Source organism: Sinocyclocheilus grahami, unplaced genomic scaffold, assembly GCF_001515645.1.
Source record: "Sinocyclocheilus grahami isolate Dianchi unplaced genomic scaffold, SAMN03320097.WGS_v1.1 scaffold94.1, whole genome shotgun sequence".
Taxonomy (NCBI): Eukaryota; Metazoa; Chordata; class Actinopteri; order Cypriniformes; family Cyprinidae; genus Sinocyclocheilus; species Sinocyclocheilus grahami.
In genome coordinates, this window is record NW_015505273.1 from 2,569,952 (window position 1) to 2,591,259 (window position 21,308).

The window sequence follows — 21,308 nt, forward strand, 5'->3', positions numbered from 1 at the left end:
TCGCAATTCTGACTTTTTCCCCCTCACAATTCTGATTTCTATTCTCAGAATTGGGAGACATAAACTCACCATTATGAGTTATAAAGTTAAATTCTATTGCGAGTTTATATGTCACAATTATAATTCACAATTGTAACTTTATATCCTGCGATTCTGACTTTATAACAAGCAATTGCAACTTTATATCTTGCAATTCTGACCAAAAAAAGTCAGCATTCTGAGTTTATATCATGCAATTCTGAGAAAAAAGTCAGAATTATGGGTAGCACTTTATTTTACAGTCCTGTTTCTCATGTACATACTATGTACTTGTAGTAATTACAATAACTAGGTAATAACTAGGTACTAACCCTGAACCTACCCCTAAACCTAACCCTAGTTACCTTATATTACCAGTACTTTCTTGGGTACGTACACTGTAAGTACATGTAAGTACACGTACAGTAAAATAAAGTGCAACTGAATTGTGAGATAAAAAGTCATGATTACTTTTTTATTTTGCATTCAGTGGAGGAAACAGGCTTCCATACTAAGTCATGTAGGAGTTTGCTTCAAAATAAAAAATTAGTCTCCGATGAATCGGGGAGCCTAAATGGAGAGCCAGGTCATGCAGTCTGTCATTGTTTTTGCCATGGATCTTTTTTGGGAAATCACACCATTGAGCACAGATTTTAATGCAAGATTGTGTACGTGTGGAAACACTCTTCTGATATCACCTGCACAGGCTGTTCAGTTACACAACGCAACAAATACACTCACACGCTCATTCATACCAGCACGCATTCACAAATACCATTTAAAATACAAATCAATGAATTATGTCATATTAAAGAAGAAAAAATATCTGGACTTCATCTGCCCAATTTGACCCCCAAAAAGTGATATTTACAATCACACTGTGACAGATCAACAAAGACCTACGTGGGTCTTTAAAATTACAAAAAGAACTTGTATTTATCAATTTTTCCTTTTACTTATTTCTTTTTTTCTTGTCTATTTTTTTGCGTAAAATTCACAGAGCATTAGTTGAACAGCAACGTATCGCCCTCAGAAGAGTATTTTCTCTAAAGTAAAGGACCTGTTATCGGCCAAAAGAAGTGCTATGTTGCAAGCAGAAAATAAATAAAAGTACAACAATAAAACAAAAAAATCAAATAAAAATAAAAATGAGACCAGGAGGAAAGTAACTGAGAAACTACGAGGAGAGTTTTTCCTCTGTTTTAGTTAAAGCTCATTTGCCCTGAGGGCATTTTTTTGTTTCTTTTTTCGTTTTTGTTATATACATCTTTTTTTGTCATTTTCTTTTAAGTTTATTCAGAGATGGGGTGAGTGCTCTCTGAGATCTCTGGCGGAGAGGCCTGTACATTTTTAAGTGCTTGGTAAAAATGAGAGGATCACTAGTAGTCTTCAGAACGCGTACACACACACATCCTTCTAAAAACGAATGAAAAATGACACTGAGGGAAACTGATGATGTCTGGGAAGGGTGGAGAGGTGCGGGGGACTCCCTGGTGTTGTTTCATCTTTTCTCTTTCCATTCTCCTTGTCTTGCTTCAAGTGAGGTAGAGTGGCTTATCCCTGCCTATCATACTGCCACTGCGAAACAATGAGAAACAAATGAGCGTTAATCAGGAAAACCTTAATGTCTTGCTTTAAAAAAGAAAACTCCAAAAGTTCTCCTGAGAAATTTTTTAGCAAAAAATAACAATTGTGTCATTATTCACTCGCCCTCATGACACTACACACCAAAATTCAAACCAATCCAATGAACAAAAATAAAGATATTAGGCAAAATGTCTGAGGTGCTTGTTTCCATACAACCAAAAAAGCCTCCTTGTTAATTAAGTTTTAATTTAATATATTTTTAATAAACTGTTTTTATTAATCAGAAATGCTTTTTGATTATTAATTAAACCATTAAAATGGAATCCGAAAAAAAAAACAAAAAAAAAAACAAAACAACAGAAAACTAAATTTGGTCAAAAAAAAATAAAACGTAATTCATACAGCCCTAAAAATTTATTTTTTGATAAACTTTTAATAAATTGTTGTTAAATTGTATTAATTTAGCCATTAAACAGAGTCCAGAAAAATTGCAACGGGGAAAAATGGAATCCAGAAAAATTAAAACAGAACAAAATAGAATTTGGAAAAAAAATTAAATGGATTACTGTAATCCATAACACTCATGCAGAGTACTCAAAGTTTTCTTAAGATCTCTCATATGACTTTAGAACACTGACTACAGACTTGGAATGACATGAGGGTGAACTAGTCTTTTAACTTTGTTATTGTATGTGTTTTTTATTTTTGCATTGCATTGTTATATTAAACAATAAATAATTAATGCCGCACAACTCTGAAACCACACACATGCTGCCTGCACATGCTCACCGAGTCCCCTGATACTATGACACACGTCTCATGGGACAAGCAGAGTTAACATCATAACAAACACACACACACACACTGTTTACCTGCAGTGGTTTCCGCCGCATTCCCGGTTGCAGTACTCGCTGTCCCAGTCGGGGTTCTGGCCCACTGGGTTCGGAGCTCCTGGAGACTGAGACTCCCCCACGCTCTTCTGATACTCGGACTGTAAGTGAGAGAATCCCTGAGAGAGAGAGAGAATACACACATATATTATCAGCCTTTTTTTTGCAAGAAACAAATGCAAGTATGCAAACATGAATGCTTCGCCAATGCAATGTAAGTGTGTGGCCCTGATTTACATACTTAACATACTAAACTGGTGCACTAAATTTTAAACAAATTCAAAAAAAGAAGTAAAGCATGCTAATTAAAAATTTTACTTACATTCTAAAATAATTCTAAGAAATAAACCTATAATTTGTTTCTCACTTCTTTTCAACAGTTGATAAAATGTTTTCTTTTATTGCTTCACTGCAGGAAGGTGCTAAACACTGATGGTGCTTTTGAAAATCAGACCTTTTCACTTCACACAACATCTTCTGATAAAGACAACACCTCCAAAACAACACATCCTCCACCCCAGTTCTCACTTCATCTCATTTCACCTCACACTGCATCCGCTAACTGCATGCTTAAGATGACCTGTCCTTTTACAACTTCATTTGGCAACACTTTCCCAACAAGATTCGTTCCTGCTAAAGTTCTGAACACCACTATTACTGTCTTAAACAAAAACCAGGAGGTATACACTGTTTCATTGGTTTTTCCAATAAAATACGTTTTTAATTGGAAAGTTCGGAATGAAAAACTACCATACTGTTTACTGCACACTGCATATATTTTTAAGAGCAGTATGCAATGATAAACATTTCTAGAGTTATATTCACTGCATACTGTGCATACTGCATTCAGTTGTTTTTTTTGGCACTATGCAACAATAAATGTTGTTGTTTTTTTTATTGTAAGATCAACTGTAGCATCGGCAAATGTTACTATGGCCATGTTTGGAATGGAGGATATGTTGTATATTGCATAAATAAATAAAAATTAAGAACAGTGTGCAATAATAATACATTGTTTTGTTTTTTGCACTATGCAACAATAAACATTTCTAGGGCTGTTTACAATGAAACACTAGAGTACTGTTTACTGCATACTGAAGAGTTTGCATTGTATACGGCTTATTTTAGTATGTGATGTACTATGCATTATGCAACAATAACAGTAAAGAGCCAGACAGTATTATGCAACCTCATGTTTAAATGAGCAAATGATGCCAATAATAATTTCAAGGAAAAAACATGTCATTTGCATTTAGAAAATCATATAAACGCTGGAAATGGAAGGTCAAGCTGATTGCATTGCCTTATGGGATCCAGTTGCACATTTTGGCAAATTTCTAGGCTCATAATTCAATGGCTGTGTGCCCCCTCATAAACACAAGCACGTGCTGCGTTTCCCAGCATGCAAACTAACCTGCTGTCCTGGGGGTGGGGAGTGCAGCGGAGCCTGGAGGCCCATCTGGTGAGAGATGATTGGCTGCGACTGGACCTGCTGCATGCGGATTGGCTGGTTGAGGAGGGAGCCCTGGTGCAGAGAGAGCTGCTGGTGGAGGGGAGGGCTGATCTGGAAGGATGCTGGAGGGGAGGCACTGAGTGCTGGCAGCATGGCAGAACGGGGCAGGCCGTGTCTGGGAGCCCCCACCGCGTAGCTCTGGAGGTCCGAGAGGGGGAAGGGGCTGGGGCCCAGGTACGGGGAGGAGGGCTGGGGCGGGACGCTGTACAGGGGGGCATTGGGACCCATCATGTGTGATGATGGCTGACTAGACTGGGCGCTTTTGCTCTCCACCGGGTCACTGTAGGTCTGACAGAGAGAAAGACAGAGAACATGCACATCATATTTATGCATGTTTATATAACTACTACTATATAACAGCAGCAGGTGCATGAGTTTAAACACTCTCAAACTTCACATTTCCCACCAATTCGTCTTCTGCTTTAGTCTCAAATACACTCTTCATCCACCCAACAAAAAAGTGCATAAAAAACGAATTCATGACCAAAATGATGCATCATCTTCTCAAGCTTTGAGATGTGAAAACAATGTGGATTTGATTTAATACTGTCATTAGGAACTGTCAGTAGAACAATATGAGTGAGAAATTGACATGAAGTATAGTCTTACACGGTAAAAAATGATTTTTCTAAGTTGTAAATAAAACAAAGATTATTAAGAAAATACAATTTTCAGTGTTTCTGCTTCACGTTTAATTATGTTACTTGACATTTATTTGTAAATAATTGTGAATTTTACTAACAATTTCTGAGAGAAAATTGTTTCTAAACACAATTTATTTTTTCAATATAGAATTGGCACAGACTCCAAAACTTGCTCACCTTTTCCAGCATGATTTGAGAAAACCATCTTTTACTTCAATGGAAATGAGACACAAGATCTCTTTACTCTCTTCGGCAAAATTAAGTCTCTTACTGTACTTCTCAGATAGTTCATCATATTCTCCTCCTTTTCAATGCATATTAACACATCAGTGTAAGCATATGCCAAAAACAGATTTTGATTAAATATTTAATTATATGCAATGAAGGACGGCATTTAAGAAAGGCATCTCATGCTGTGCTCAGATTTTCCAAGATCCAAATCTGCAAGATCTCAAAACGTTTCTCATCAAATTACTCATTCCCATCTATTTTTATTTCTCCTGATAAATTTCAAGAGAATAATTTAATTAAATGAATAATAAATGAGCATTGTCCTTGAGGAGGTTGTGCAACAAACTCATGAAACACGTGCAGGATCGTCAGTGTTTAGAGCAGCAGAACCACAGTGAGAGGGAAAACTATCAGCAATCGCACAAACACATCTCTCTGTGATTTGTCAAGCTGAGAGCATGCGCTTATGGCAGAGCATTGTTTCATTACTGTTTTACACAGGAGCATGCATCGCAAATGGCAATATGTATTTCAAATGCCAGTGCGTGATGGCCAGTCGCTCGTGTTCATCAGCTGTCACCATCATAACGCCTCGTATATATCGAGCAGAACATCTAAACTGATCGACATGAAAAGATCGAGGGACAAATCCGCGTCCGCAGAGAAAACAAACGAAACCCAAATGGGAAAGCGAGCACTATTTGAGCGAGTACATCTGCTTCTGACATTTTCAAACATCTCTCTTTAAATTAAACAAGTGGAGATTGTCCAGGTCCTGAATGTACATCCTCACACACCATATGAGCGGTTTACTCTTCATTTTCACCCAAAAAACAAAATTCTGTCAGCATTTACTCAGCTTCTTTCTTCTATTGAACACACTTTTTTTTTTTGAAGAATGTTGGTTGCTGGTACCCATTGACTTTCATAGTATGGAAAAAAATACTATGGAAGTCAATGGGTGCCAGAAACCATTTGGTCACATTCTTCAAAATATCTTCTTTTGAGTTCCAGATGAGACAGAAATTCATACAGGTTTGAAACAAGTCAAGGGTGAGTAAATAATGAAAGAAGTTTGATTTCTGGGTGAACTGTCCCTTCAAGTATCTCTGATATTCTTAACTAGATGAAATTATGACATATTATTCTGATTTTAAAAATATAATGTCCAAAAAATGTACTTTTCCACAAACATAAATTTATCTAAAACCTACTAGAATAGTAGCAGGTGCATGAGTTTAAACACTCACAAACTTCACATTTCCCACCCATTCTTCTTGTGCTTTAGTCTCAAATACACTCTTCATCCTGCCAACAAAAAAGTACATAAAAAACCTAATTTATGACTAAAAAGAGTTTTTTCATGAGTGTGCGTTTCAAGTTTTGAGCTGTGAAAACGATGTCGATTTGATCGTTTTTCTATCATATTTTCCTCCTTTTCAATGCATGAGAGTATTCAAACACATCAATCAAAGCATCTGGCAAAAACAGATTTTGACGAAATATTTAATTATACGCAATGAAGGACGAGAAAGGCGTTTAATAAAAGCCTCCGAGGTTGATGAATACTGTATTCACGGCTTAATCAGCGCTCTTGTTTTGGGCCAAGGAGCTCCGAGAGTGTGGTATGGAAAAGGAGGGAGAGTGTTTAGCATGAAAATGCAATTTGCGTTTTTCAAAAGAGAAACAATGAATGTAAAATTAGTGGTTTGAAATCGCTGCGTTTTATTATGCAGATGAACGTATGCGATGAAACGACAGATCGTGCTGATTTCTGCTCATTTGAATCTGTCAAACGGCTTTCGCGAATTAGCAGTCGATTTATGGATCGCGCAGGCGGTGCAATCTAATAGATTAAAACAACAGTTAGTGACCACAGAAACATAACAGAGATGAATATCACTGACACAATTATGTATAAGGTGTGAGCTAATGATGCTATTTTTGGGACTGTATACACGAGCGTGCCAACAGAATGAAGAATGAGCGTCTGAAGGATCTGTTCACACAGAAATGAAGAATCTGTCATCATTTATTGACTCTCATGTCACTCCAAACCTAAGAGGAGAATTGTTTTAAGAATCTTTACAAGGTTCTTTACTATGCAACATCAGTTGATAATCATCATATCTGTCACAGTGGTATTTTGGGATTATTTATATGGCATTCTTGGAATTTTTTTTTTTTAATTATTATATATATATATATATTGTCATTTTTATTGCTTTTTATATTTCTGTTTAGGTTTAATTTATATATATATTTCAGCTTTTGTCATTTTAATTTCAACTTTTTAAATTTTTTCTTTTTCTTTTAAATTTTATTTATTTTATTTCAATGAAAGAAAATAGGTTTTAATAGTTTTAATTTTTAAAAATAACAACACTGGTCTCAAAAAACAACAAACTTATCATAAAAGCTTTAAAATCTCAATATTTCTTATAAAGTCATATGATGGACTGACATGAAGGCGAGTAAATGATGACAAATTCATCATATTTTAGCTGAACTATCACTTTAAAACACATTAAAAACATTTTTATATTTTCAGATTTAATTTTAGTTTAAGTTTTAGCAATTTCATTATGTGCCATTTTTACAACTTTTTTATATTTCTACTTAGCTTAATTAATTTAAATACATTTTTATTTAGTTTATTTATTAAATTTTAGTTTTAGTAAAGTAGTTTTAGTCATTTTAATACTTAAACTTATTTTCAGCTAGTTGCCAATGCAACATATAAAAAAAAAAAATTTTTTTTTATTTATATTTCAGATTTAATTTAAGTTTAACTTTTAGTAATTTTAAGTGCTTTTGTCATTTTTTAATTTATATTATTTTATATACTTTTTATATTTCAGCTTTAATTTATATCTATTTTAATTGTAGTCATTTTAATACTTCAACGTATTTTCTGTTATTTGCTCAAATGCAACATTTCTTTAAGTTTTCATATAATATTTCATTAAATTTTATTTTAACAACAATATTTTAACATTATTAAACAACAATGGTGTTCAATAGTTTTAGCTTTAGTTGACAGTAACAACACTGGTCTCAAAAAACACCATACAAGTGTCATAAAAGTAGTCTATATGCTCTATATTTCTTATAAAGTCATATGATGGACTGACATGAAGAGTAAATTTTTTGTCTGATCTATTCACACAGAGCAGCAGTCTTGCATTGACGGCTCTTCCCATGAGATTGTGCTGAGATCTTTAGTCTAATGTTGACCCCTCAACATCAGCGCTGACCTACAGATATCACAGACGTGAACCTGTCCGTTACCTTGGAAACCAGGCTTGCTCGGTACGCTGCCAGGGCCTTCAGGTACTCCTTCTTTGCTGCTTCTGTTTTCCGTTTGTATGCCTGCAAGGAGACGAAACACAACTATGAATAATCATACAGACACACAGACACAGACACAGACACAGACACACACACACACACACACACACACACACACACACACACACACACGTAATGCGAGAATATGAAGAATTAACCTTCGCTTTGCACCTGTCATGTCAACAACTTTCAACCCCATGCATCTGAAACATACACGCTAATTTAGCCTAAACTTACTATCTAAAATCTAGTCCAGTCTCTTTCAGGTCTTTAATGTCTCAGTGGAGAAAAAAAGTTGAAAAAAAATAAATAAAAAATACACAGCAAAAAACATTTCTTGCTCAGTGATTTTGTCTTATTTTCTAGTATAAATCAGTGTTATTTTAGTATTATTTAGATATTATTATAGCTTTTATTAATATTTTAAATATTTTTATTTTCTGTTTTAATTTTAGTTGAAGTTTAGTAATTTTCTTGTTTTATTAATTTTTTTTTGCATTTTTAAAAATATATATCTATATAGTTTTTATTAATTTTTCATTTCAGTTTTACTTTTAGTTATTTTAGTACATCAAGGTAAACTCAATTAAAATGACAAATGTTGCATTTTGCATTGAAATACATTTATTTTATATATTTTTTTATTTTAGTTAAAGTTTGTTTTATTTCAAGTCATCATTCAGATATTGTCTTGTTTTCTGAAAAATGTCTCAAAATTAAGTGAGTTTAAACCTAAAATAAGAAAAAATATCTGACAATGTGCTCAAAACTAACAAAAATTTGAATTAAGTTATAATTTCTGAACCCACTGATAGATATGTTTTCCCTGTTTTAAGCATAAATACTAAATAAGAAAATATATTTTTTTACAATGTATTGCATGTTGCATATTGCATGCATATTGCATTTTAGTAATTTTATTATGTGCTTTTGTCATGTTGCTATTAGTTTTTTTATATATTTAATTTAATTTGCATCTATTTCAGTTTTAGTTTTAGTCATGTTAACACTTTTATTTCAGTTGACCCCACAGATATTTTTTCTTGTTTTAAGCATAAATACTGAGTAAGAAAATCAATTTTTTATTTTTTTTTACAATGCATGTCGCTGTATATTGCATGTGAATGTAAATGCAGTTGTCATAATGCAAGTAAATGAACTACATATTTCAAACAAAATCATATGTATGTGTATCATATTGAGGAGTCCATTAGAAAACCAGAGAGCTTTCTAAGTCTACATCCCACATTAAAGAAATGGCACAAAAGAAAAGGAAAGAAAAGGCTGGGGGACTGAATTTACATGCAAACAAAGTAAATGCAATGCAATGCAGGCTAATGTAATTGCTTGTCAATCATTTCACCATTCTAGAATTAAGGTTTCCATTTCTTTTTGGCAACAAGTGCAGCCAATTCCCTGTGAAACTGGGACGGACATCAGAATGATTTCAGCTGATGAGGGGAAACACGCTTTAAAATGGTGACAAAATACGTCACGCTGCTTCCAGACACATCCAGAAGACAACGTTAAATCACAAGCAGAGAAACTGACTTCACAAGATGAATATGGCTGCGGTCCCACAGGAAAGAAAAAACACAAATGAGATCTCCCGAATATCTCAATTCTGTCTGCGAGACAGCAATGAGATTATATGGAGTGCAAGCGCTTTCTTAAAATAAGAGCCGGAAATCTCACATGTGTCTCTACAGTTTACGACACTTCTACTTTCAGTGTAATTTAAATAATATAGCCATTTTTTCACATTACAGTAAGGGGAATTTAGGGGGAAATGTGCCACATTTTCATGATAATAATGTCACAATGCAAAAAAAAAATACAAAAGTTAATCTTTATTTAAAACACAATTTTTCAAAAAATTAAATATAAATGTGAAGATCATCTGGAATATATCTGGACATGATCTTGAGATTCACAGGCAAAAAATAAAATTATAAAAATGATCAAACAATATAAAAAAATATTATACAGTAACATAATATAAAATAAAATAAAATACAAAAACTATAAAAGACACAATAACTTGTTTGTGCATCTATCTAGAAGTGACAAATTATTATAAAATACTGTAATATTAAAATAATATGATACCGTAATAAAATATAAAATAAAATAATATAAAAGATACAAAAACTTGTTTGTATATCTATCTAGAAAGAGAAAAATAATTATAAAATACTGTAATATTAAAATAAAATAATAATAATAATAAAATAAAACAAAATAAAAAATAGAATAAAATTAAATATAAAAGACACAAGAACCTGTTAGTGAAGCGGTTATGACTGGAGCGCTAAAGCTGCTCTAATCAGTAAATAATTATGAACTTCTACACCTACAGCAGGAACGACACGTTAAATAAAACACGCACATGTTCATACAACACTCACAGCAAGCAAACACACAGATGGATTGAGAATACAAACACAATCTGGCCTCAAAACCAAGCAACTGTTTAACGCCCTCATCAGCAGTAGATCTAGTTGAAACGCTGGTTTTAAAGGAACACTACTTTGTTTTGTCAAATTGAAACGGTTTGTTCACTAAATGTAAAATGCTTCATTCTGTATCATTTATTCATGCTGCAATGCATGCTGGGAACTCATGAACTTTTAACACCTCAGCAATATTGCTGAATATAAAATTCTTTGCTTAGACAACTATTGGCTGATTCTTTTGCATTTACAAGTAATTCCTATTTTTTAGTATTAGTGACACAAAAGTTACATAAATAAAATTAAATAATAAAATAAATGTTTTAGTCTAGGATTTACTTCAAAAATGTACTCAGAAATTGCTAGTAAAATTCACAAATTGTTCAATTTTAAAAATAAAACGGCACAATAAAACAGCAAATAAAATAAAATTAAAATTAAATTAAAAATTAAATTAAAAATATAATATAATAAGTGTTTAGAGTAAGATTTACTTTTAAAAAATTCACTCAGAAATTGTAAATTTTACAATTACAATACAACAGCAAATGACAAAATAAAAAAACCCTACATAAAGTAAAAAATAAAATAAAAATAAATAAAATAAGTGTTTACTGTAGGATTTACTTAAAAGAATTCACTCAGAAATTGATAGTACATTTGACAATTTTTTTTTACAATAAAACAGCAAATAACACAAAACAAAAAATGTATAAAAAACAATACAAATAAAATAAAATAGAATAAAATAAAAAATGTAGCTTGTAGCCGTAGCTTCGTCTAGTTCTTATAGTTTCTTATTTTATAGTTGATTTGTGAGTGTAAATTTCAGGTTTTTAATTATGACTGTAACTGTGGATCCGCCGGCACGCTTGAACCTTCACCGAGAAGTAGATTTTCACCCAACATTTAATCAACACAACAAAAATAACAGACCCTAAACATGAACAGCTTCAGCGGACGCGAGTCAGTGACCTTGCGCGGCGATGGTTAAATATTGAACGAGGTGGCGTCGCTTTTTGTAATAATGAACTCCCGAGGAGCTCTAAAATAAAATAAAATTAAATAAAATTAAATAAAATTAAATAAAAAATAACTATTTTAGTGTAGGATTTATTGTGAAAAAGGTTTGCCATTTAATTAAAATTAAATTTAAATAATGTTACCCTAGCTTCCCTTGATTATGAGCATTCTCTCTCTCTCTCTCTCTCTCTCTCTCTCTCTCTCTCTCTCTCTATATATATATATATATATATATATATATATATATATAAATGGTATAGGATTTACTTTGAAACATTTTCATAAATAAAATGGCAAGTAACACATTGAATTAAATGTGAAATTATGAAATAGAATTAAATCTTATTTTCTTCTTTCTACTCCAATATTTTATTTACAACTTGCGTAAATCATTTTTACAGCCTTCTAAAACATGAATAGCATAGGAACCATGCCCTACTGACTCACATCTAGCACATTCACATTGGCCAAACAGAGTTCTGAAGCAGCCTAATGCACACATGCTGTCTAGGTCTCACTAGGGATTGAAACAGAGCCAAACGTTCACTGAAAGCTGCTACATTCGATCCTGCAGAACTTTCTACACTTCTAGTTGGGCCGAACATCAGTAGCAGGTGATGATCTCAGCGAAAGATGACATAACCAGCGCTAATCAGTGAATTAAACGTGCCTCGGGGACATGCGTCCTCATGACCTCATACAGAACAGATGTGTGCGGAGGTGAGTCACGAAGGAACAATCACAACTCTCTCCAGAATGAGAGAAAAAGTCACCTTGTTATCCCAGATAAATAAACACAACAAACAGATGCCAAGGACAAGCCTTATTATGCTAGGAAACAAACCAAACGGAGCCTAGACGTTCTGAGTTTTCCAGCCGCCGAAGGGTTAAAATGCACAAACAATAACATTTCGGAGAGCAGATGTCCTTGAGGGGAACTGAAGGGCGCCGGGTGATGGCTAATCTCGTATTCTCAGCATGATCGAATCACCAGGCAACAGATATAAATAAAAAGAGCCCGAGAAATGAGGAATTCACATTCAAGGGTGTCAGCGGCAAAATGAAGATTCATGGTGAAGAGGAGAGAGTGAAGGAGGCAAAAATTAACTGCAAATAAAAGGACACAGCAGCTCTCAGAAGAAGAAAAAAGGCGAGCGAGCGAGCGGGAGAAATATCAGCCGGTGAGGGTGAACACACCGCACTCTGTCACCGAGGCAGGTGCTCTTATTTGACATACAATAGCAGCCGTGTGTTATAGAGGATATGCTAAAAATACAGCAGCCCTCACACACACACACACACACACACACACACTTCAGTCGAGCTTACTGTATACAAAGCTCATTACTGACACAAACACACACACTTACACACATATGTTCCCATGCACATCAATACAAACTAAAGAATCACTCAACACAAATCAACTGACTGCAGAACAATCTATCTATAGATACTACCATTCAGATGTTTGAGGAGAAAAAAACACTTTTATTCAGCAACGATGCATTAATTTAATCAAAACCATCAATCTATCTATCCATCCATCCACCCATTCACTTCAGCCATAATTTCATACATCCATTCCATCTACTCCATCCTTTCATCCATTAACCATCCATCCACCCATCTTTTCATCCATCCATCGTTTCATCCATCCATACATCCTTTCATCCATCCACCCATTCAGTCATCCATCTATCCACCCATCCACCCATCCATCTATCCTTTCATCCATCCATCTATCCATTCACCCACCCATTCATCCATCTTTTCATCCATCCATCCCATCCATCCATCCATCCACCAAATACATCCATGGTTTTGTTTTTGTTTCACTCTACAGTACAAACATCTCAGACAAAGCTGGTACTTTAATGAAATACTGTACAACTAAAACTCCTGAGCAATAAAAGAACAGCTTCTGAGCTACAAAACGCTGTTCTGAATAGGGTTGCAAAGGGGTGGAACATTTTCGGTAGATTTCCGGGAAACGTTCCAACAATCCCTGGAATATTCCAAAAAATCCTGGAAAGTTTATTTTTGCAACCCTAGTTCTGAATCTACTCACTTGTTTCTGTTCCTCTCCCAGACTGTCCCACATGGAGGCCACGATCTTGGAGACGTCTCCGAAGGTGGCGTTGGGGTTCTGCCCCTTGATGGCGGCTTGAGTGTCCCTGAAGAAGAGTGCGTAGGCTGAGACGGGCTTCTGCGGCTCGTTGGGGTCCTTCTTCTTCTTCTTCTTCTGAGGTTTGGGCTTGGGCTTCATCATGTCAGAGGAGGGTCGCTTCTCTCCTGTGATCTGAAGGCGAAGAGAGAAATTAAATGAGTGAAGATGCATTTATTTGCCACAACCAGACATGCAATTCAGCAAATACAGTTCACTGCTGCATTCAGACATTGTGACTACAAATCAATGCTGGAAGTCATTCTAGTTCAGTTTGAAGAGCAGAGTATGAAAATGAAATGAAATATTTCATGCATGTGCAGTTTGTTGATATCTAAAGTTTCTTCGAGTGCATCTACACTCACAGCCTGTGTCTCCCAACATGCACTGCTGTTCCAGTCATACTGTATGCGTGTTTGGCTATGCAAATGCGGGGTGTCTTTTATCTGCAAACATCATGAAATAAAAATGGGATGCACTGAATTCCAGAATGCTTTCAGTCAAGCGACAGCGCCGTAATCTGCTCTGACAGCTCATGGACTCTCTTCAGAGCTCTGAAACATTGCGACTGAAATTGATTTCTTAATGCAGAGAGTCCAGCAGACGTTGTTAATATCCCATTTGAATCAGTGCTGCATCATCTCATGTCTGACTAATACACATTTCTTAATTTAAAACCGCTGTGCATTTAAAATTAAGAAACACAATTGCATTATTTAAATGAGGATATAAACAGAGATAGAGAGAGAGGTGGTAAGAAACAGAGGAACAATACCACTTTGTTAAAGCAAACGAGTGAAAGAGGTTTCTAGGGCAGAACTTGATGGTTAGATAACATCATTCTCTCATCAGCATTTTCAATGTAGCAAAAGAAACAAAAATAATTTGAAGAGATGTAATGTAGCATGAAAGGCTGGCTGATGCTCCATTAAAACAGGCCGCTGTATAATCTCCATACACGTCTGACTTTACATGTGATTTACATGATGATCACATAAAACAACACTGGTGTCATTAACTAGAATCAAAATGAGTTGTAAAGTCAACATGAAATTAAAATCAATCAACTTACTTTCTTAAATTATGTGGTTTTGACCAGGATTATAGTTAACTAAAACTAACGCTGAAATTAAAACCATACATTTTTTTTTACAAAATTGTAACATGAAAAAAAATACATTATATATATATATATATATATATATATATATATAATAACAAAATTTCTCATTTTAAATTAATTTAACATTACAGTATGTACTAAAATAACTAAAACTAAAACGGAATTAAAAATTTATAAAATCTATATAAAAGCTACTAAAAATGACAAAAACATACAACAAAACTATATAATATATTTTAAAATATATAATAAAAATGTATTATAAAGATATACATATTACAATTGGACATTTGTTGCATTTACCTTATATCATTAAGGTACTAAAAGTGAACAAAATAAATAAATACATTTAAAATTCACAGACTTTCTCTTTTGGGAAAATGGACCAAAATGGACATCATTATGTTTATAGGGGCTTATCCAAATGTTATTTCAATAAAATTTTCTACAGAATAAGACCGAATTTCCAAATGGAAATAAATCAACACAGAAACTAAACTTGTAGATGTCCAAAATGAAGCTGTCAGTGTGAATTAATCAAATTTCATACTAAAAATGTTCATTTGACTGGAGCATACTGTATGTGCCTCTCAAATCTGTCATGAGATGTGTGCACCAAAATGCAGTGAGGTTTTCATTTGAATCCAAACATATGTTAACTATGTAGTATAGTGCAATGCCTGTTCTTAACTGACTGTGATGGAAATAAACCTCAGAAGAAGATAATTCATGTCAATGCTGCTACAGCGCCACTTGGGGCAGCACTGAGAATGGAATGTTTGCTCTTTATTGTGTTGTTTTGTGTTTGATATGAAATCAAGTTTGCATGCATTACAGTGACTAGTATGTGCATGACTTGTATGTATGTTTTCCACATGCGCACACACGTCGCCTATATGTGCACAGCTGTATATTTACAAACTAAAGGATTCAATTAATGCATGCAAAAGCACATGTTCACATGCATGAATGCATATACACACAGACGCACACACAAGGTAAAAAGCAGCACATGCACTTTGGAAACTGACTGGAATCCAGCCATTAAATGCTTTGGATTTATATACATTGAATTTAATCAAGCGCAAACAAACTCATATGCCATCCTTGAGTGCACGGCACATTCCAGAGGAAAATGAAACGCAGGATGGATGTGTTTGTGCCGGTGTCACAGAGTTTAAATGCATTAGCGTGCATTTGTACGTGTCAATGAGCAGAATTGTGTTTGCAAGCATTTCCTGCAAAGGAAATACCGACGGGAATGAAATGCGCTAATTGTTCCCGTTGTCCAGACGGCATTATTATTAAAATCCACCAGGATTTCAGGCTGACTGAAACACTTCTTACACTATTTTGACTGGCTTTTTAAATCTACCCGGACCAGGTATAAATGCACCGGCCTTTGCACTGTATTAGGCCGGACTCTTCCACAAGCCCGCTGAAGAACAATGTAATTTAAACATCATGTAAGTTAATTCACTCTTTGTGTTCTCCAATCCAATTAAGCATGCAGCGTCGCGATAATGAGGGATTTCGAGCTGCCTTGTGCATTACATGCAACATTCAAATTAAATTCAAACTGACACTTCCAATAAAAGGAGAGGATGACGGACAAGCAGGAGTAATTGGTTTTCTGGGACAATGAAAATGAAAAGAGGGCTAGAGAGGGAGAGCGAGAGAGAGAGAAACAGAGTAATGTTTTTGCCAACAAATCACAGTGAACAAAAGACGTCAAGATGTGAAGTTAAAATGCCGAGATTTGTAAACACTATTGAGACACACGGAAAATCGTTTGCTTTTAAATAAAGAGGGGAAATTATTCTCAAAGCTCTCAAAGTCTGCCGTTTATGCTCCTCTATAGAGTGCAGCAGACGGATTACGGAAGTAAAAATCACATTAATTCTTTTCCATAGAGGAACAGATTTTTAACGATAACGTATAAACCTTTCGAGACAGATCTGCCATGAGATCTGAGGTAATTCACTGATGATATATGATCCTGTAGCCAATGTGAATTTAACTTTGCTTGCGTTTAATAGCCAAATTCCTGCCAATCAGAGAAGCCTCAGTTACCATGGAAATGGCGAAAAGTGACGAAAGAGCTACTATATATAGATTGAAGTCTCTTCTGCTCACCAAGGCTGCATTTTTTTGATCAAAAATACAGTAAAATTCTAAAATATTTTTACAATTTGAAATAACTGTTTTCTATGTGAATATCTGTTAAAATGTAATTTATTGCTGTGATCAAAGCTGTATTTTCAGCATCATTCCTCCAGTCTTCAGTGTCACATGATCTTCAGAAATCATTCGAATATGCTGATTTACTGCTCAAGAAACATTTCTGATTATTATCAGTGTTGAAAATAGTTGTGCTGCTTCATATTTGTGTGCAAACGGTGATACATTTTATTTTTCAGGATTCACAGATGAATAGAAAGCTCAAAAGAACAGCATTTATTTGAAATAGAAATCTTGTCTAACATTATGAATGGCTTTACTGTCATTTTTGATTAATTGAATGCATCCTTGCTGAATAAAAGTAGTAATGTCTTTTTAAAAAATAGTGTAAATCTTACAATCGTTGATGAAAAAGTCACTAATGCTTTACAACACGTTTCGATATGTAATCGCTAACATGAAGTAACAATACTTTTACAGCATGCTAATCATGGTTAATGTTAATTTCCACATATACTAATACCTTTCAAGTTATATAAATTGATATTGGTTAATATATTATGAACAAACATGAATTAACAATTTAGAACGATATTATATTTATAAATTGAAAGAAAGGCTGTAAAAGTGTTGTTAGTTCATGCAACCTAATGCATTAACAAATGCTCCTGTAAAGTATAATCAAGATCTCTCTATTGCGCCAACGTGCATTTTCATGCTGAACGGCCTGTAAAACGCCAGCGCTTTGTTGTTCTCGTTCTTGTACCTTTGAGTGGTACTTTGCATCCTCTTCCTGGGCGGAGCTTGAGGGGGAGGGCGTGGCTGACTGACTTCCTGACGATGATGGGGAACCGTGTGTAAAGGAGCCTTGGCCAATCTGAGAGCTGAGCTGGGACAGGGCGCTCATGGGGTGGGGCAGTATCCGGGCAGATGGGTTTAGCATGGGGCTGTGGTGGGCGCGGGGGTAATGACCGCCCAATTGCCCTGCAAACATCGGCATCTAGGGTGAGAGAAGAAGACCAGACTTTACTCGGAGGAATTTTGAAAAGAAATAACCAATTGAGGCCGATCTACAAAGACACTAGCTTCTTCCCTCACCCTTTGAAGCGGCCGTCTGATTATCGTTGGCTAGTTTAGTTAATTTTAGGTATAATGACTTTTGCACTACAAAGCGGATCTCTTATCAGCTGATATACGTTCACACAAACACGTACTGTACAACGCTGTGCCAAAATCGCAATGCATCTGAACCCTGGGGTTTTGAAAGTGTCCTTTATAGTTTCAACCTGACTTATATCATAAACAGATTAGAGAGAGATCTAGATAGATAAGCGTCATTTACAGTAAGTCATCAACCACACTCCTCTCAGCATGAATTTCAAAGCTACTTCAGAAAGCCACAACGCCATTGGTGCTCAATCCGGAAGAATCCCAGAGCAACCACAATAGTGACTTGACAACTAAAAACAACAGTAAGAATTCACCACATGAGACCTTCACATGAGTAAATAAATCATATATGCAGAAACAGTTCATGTAAATCACCATATATAAAGCAAATACCACTTCAGAAGGGACATCGCTAAGAATGAACTGTGGCCAAAATGCAGTTTGCACAGGGCGGAGAGAGAGAGAGAGAGAGAGAGAGACAGAGACAGAGAGAGAGAGAGAGAGCGAGAGAGAGAGTGACAGAGAGAGAGAGAGCGAGAGAGAGAGTGACAGAGAGAGAGAGAGCGAGAGAGAGAGTGACAGAGAGAGAGAGAGAGCGAGACGGCCAGTGAAGCCAATGGGCTCATTGAGTAAATTTTCATATTACGGACGAATTCTGTGATTGGAACATTTGTTGGGACAAAAGGTAGCAGGATGACTCCATCAAAACCACCAATCTATCACAGTCTATTCTCTCTCGCTCACTCGCTGAATAATTTATGCTATTTGTTTCCAAACCATCATTGCAGCGCTTTCGTCCCATTTGAAATTCGGAATATCATTTCGATAGTGTTGATTGGAATTACCGGCCTGTTTCTTGCTGAGAAAAGGCTGTGCAAAAAATACAACCAGAATACAGTGAATGAATGCACGCCAAATACTCTTTTCCAGATCCATAAGATGAAGCCAGCCATTGCTTCATTAGTTCATTTGCTATAGTTTCTCTCAAAGCAAACGAAGCATCTGTAACTCTTGTATTTTAATATTTCAACATTTCCCTTTCATCACTGCTTTTCAAAAAGCATCTCAACAAAATAATCACTTGCATAGCTTGTCTTTTTAAGATTACCGGAGGATGTATTACAAGAAAATACTATTTCAGAGTTTAATTCAATGTGCAACAATGTTTTGTAATTATTTAATTATTTGGATAAAAATGGTTTCTACATCAATTTTTGTAGGTGTACCTTCAAAATAACACTCATTAAAATAAAGCAATTTTAGTTTAGTTTATTGGTAACACTTTACAATAAGGCTTCATTTGTTAAAATTAGTTAACGGCATTAATAAGCATGAACTAATAATGAAAAATACTTCTAAAACTGTAATAAAAAAAAAAGTTTCACTCAAAAATTGCCAAGTTTCACAATTAACTACAAAGAAAATTTACCAGTGTACAGTGGGGTTCATGTTAATTTTTAACATTTACTAACAGATTATTAAAAATCAAGAGCTTAATCTGTTAATATTATTTAATGAACTGAGCTAACATGAACTTTCACTTGACATTAACAACGATTAATAAACACTGGAACAAACATATTGCTCATTGTTAGTTGCATTAATGCATTAATCAATGTTAACTAAAGTGTTGGCAGTTTATTTATTTATATACATTTTAAAAACCAACCAAAGAGCTGTATAAGAAAGATTGACAAAACAATAACACAACAAGACAACCAAAATAGAGATTAAAAAAAGTTGTTTTGAATGATTTCATCATCAATATCCACAGTCTTTCAGATGTCTTTTCTTTTAACATTAGACTTGTATTATTTCGTTCACACTATAAAGTCATTCCTCTCATATTTCACATTAAATAAACAATTTCTAAGCGAAGAAAATCGTCAAACGAGTGAGCGTTTTGTGAGAGCGTGCCCGGCCCTGTTATTCCAAACCACATTTGCTTTCAATTTATTTGGAGTCACGGTTATAATCAAAAGAATAAAGACGTGCACCTTCAGCAAACGACTTCTCTCTTTACCGTCAATTTAGACAAAGCAGTCGGCGCGAATCGTTAAACAAACAATATATTGTCTGCTGCCTGCTTACTGCACATTTAGATGACATATTGAATATTTGTTTTTAATGCCGTCTGTTTGCAGAGAGACAGAACGAGAGAAACTGATCGATAAGTGAGAGTGAAAAAGAAAACAGGCGAGCGAGCGAGAGAGAGAGAGAGAGACAGAGAGAGAGTATAAAGCAGGTTGGATGGCTGTACAAACATCATGAAACAGTCTCACAAAGGTTAGCGGTTGCCATAGGTACTGTATGCTAATTACTAAATGGTATAATCCTTGATGGGGGGATGGATGGTGATGCTGTTCGGACCGGGCCATGTGACTATATTTATCTTGTTTATTGGCAGGAATGATTTATGTTACCTACATGTAAAGAAACATGAACTTATGGAGTGAAATACAGAGATGGTTCCAACTTATTATTCTTAAAACAAGATATATTTACTGAAAAGTGACAAAGTTATGCTTAAATCTAGTAAAAACTATTTATATAAAGCCTAAACGCCCATTAAGCCTAATTTCTAAGGTTCTAAATGATCAACATGATGCTGATGAACCTGCCGCACGCAATCCAGTAAAAGCTCTTTAAGTGTAATTGTACAAACGTCCAGCTTCAGCTCATGCTTTATGTCTCAAATCTTGACTGATTTTGATCAAGTAATCGTCAGAATAACTGCAGTAATATCTCCAGATGAACACTTACTGCACTGAAGCAGCTCAGCTTTACTTGATTCTCCATCAATCATGTTTTAGAGTCTCAAATCTGATCCTCAGGATCTTTTGAGGAGCGTTTGTTTCCAGAAGCTTTACTTTCACTGTTCCTCAGCGGAGGAATGATCTTCACAAGCCTCCAGAACATCTCACATCTTCTGAGGAGCCTTTATTTCTTCAGCTCTC

The 21,308-nt window shown here is 34.9% G+C and overlaps 1 protein-coding gene across 1 annotated transcript in view; it reads right to left on the reverse strand.

The window, feature by feature from the left end:
- Positions 1-516: 516 nt before the first annotated feature.
- LOC107587606 (TOX high mobility group box family member 2) overlaps positions 517-21,308 on the reverse strand; it is a 99,996-nt gene continuing 79,204 nt past the window's right edge. Inside the window, exons 4-8 of the mRNA XM_016275457.1 lie at positions 13,782-14,012; positions 8,175-8,255; positions 3,910-4,296; positions 2,478-2,614; positions 517-1,596 (exon numbers count right to left, since the gene is read on the reverse strand). Of these exons, the coding sequence (XP_016130943.1) occupies positions 1,554-1,596; positions 2,478-2,614; positions 3,910-4,296; positions 8,175-8,255; positions 13,782-14,012 (879 nt within the window). The 3' untranslated portion in view covers positions 517-1,553. The remainder of the gene's footprint in view (positions 1,597-2,477; positions 2,615-3,909; positions 4,297-8,174; positions 8,256-13,781; positions 14,013-21,308) is intronic.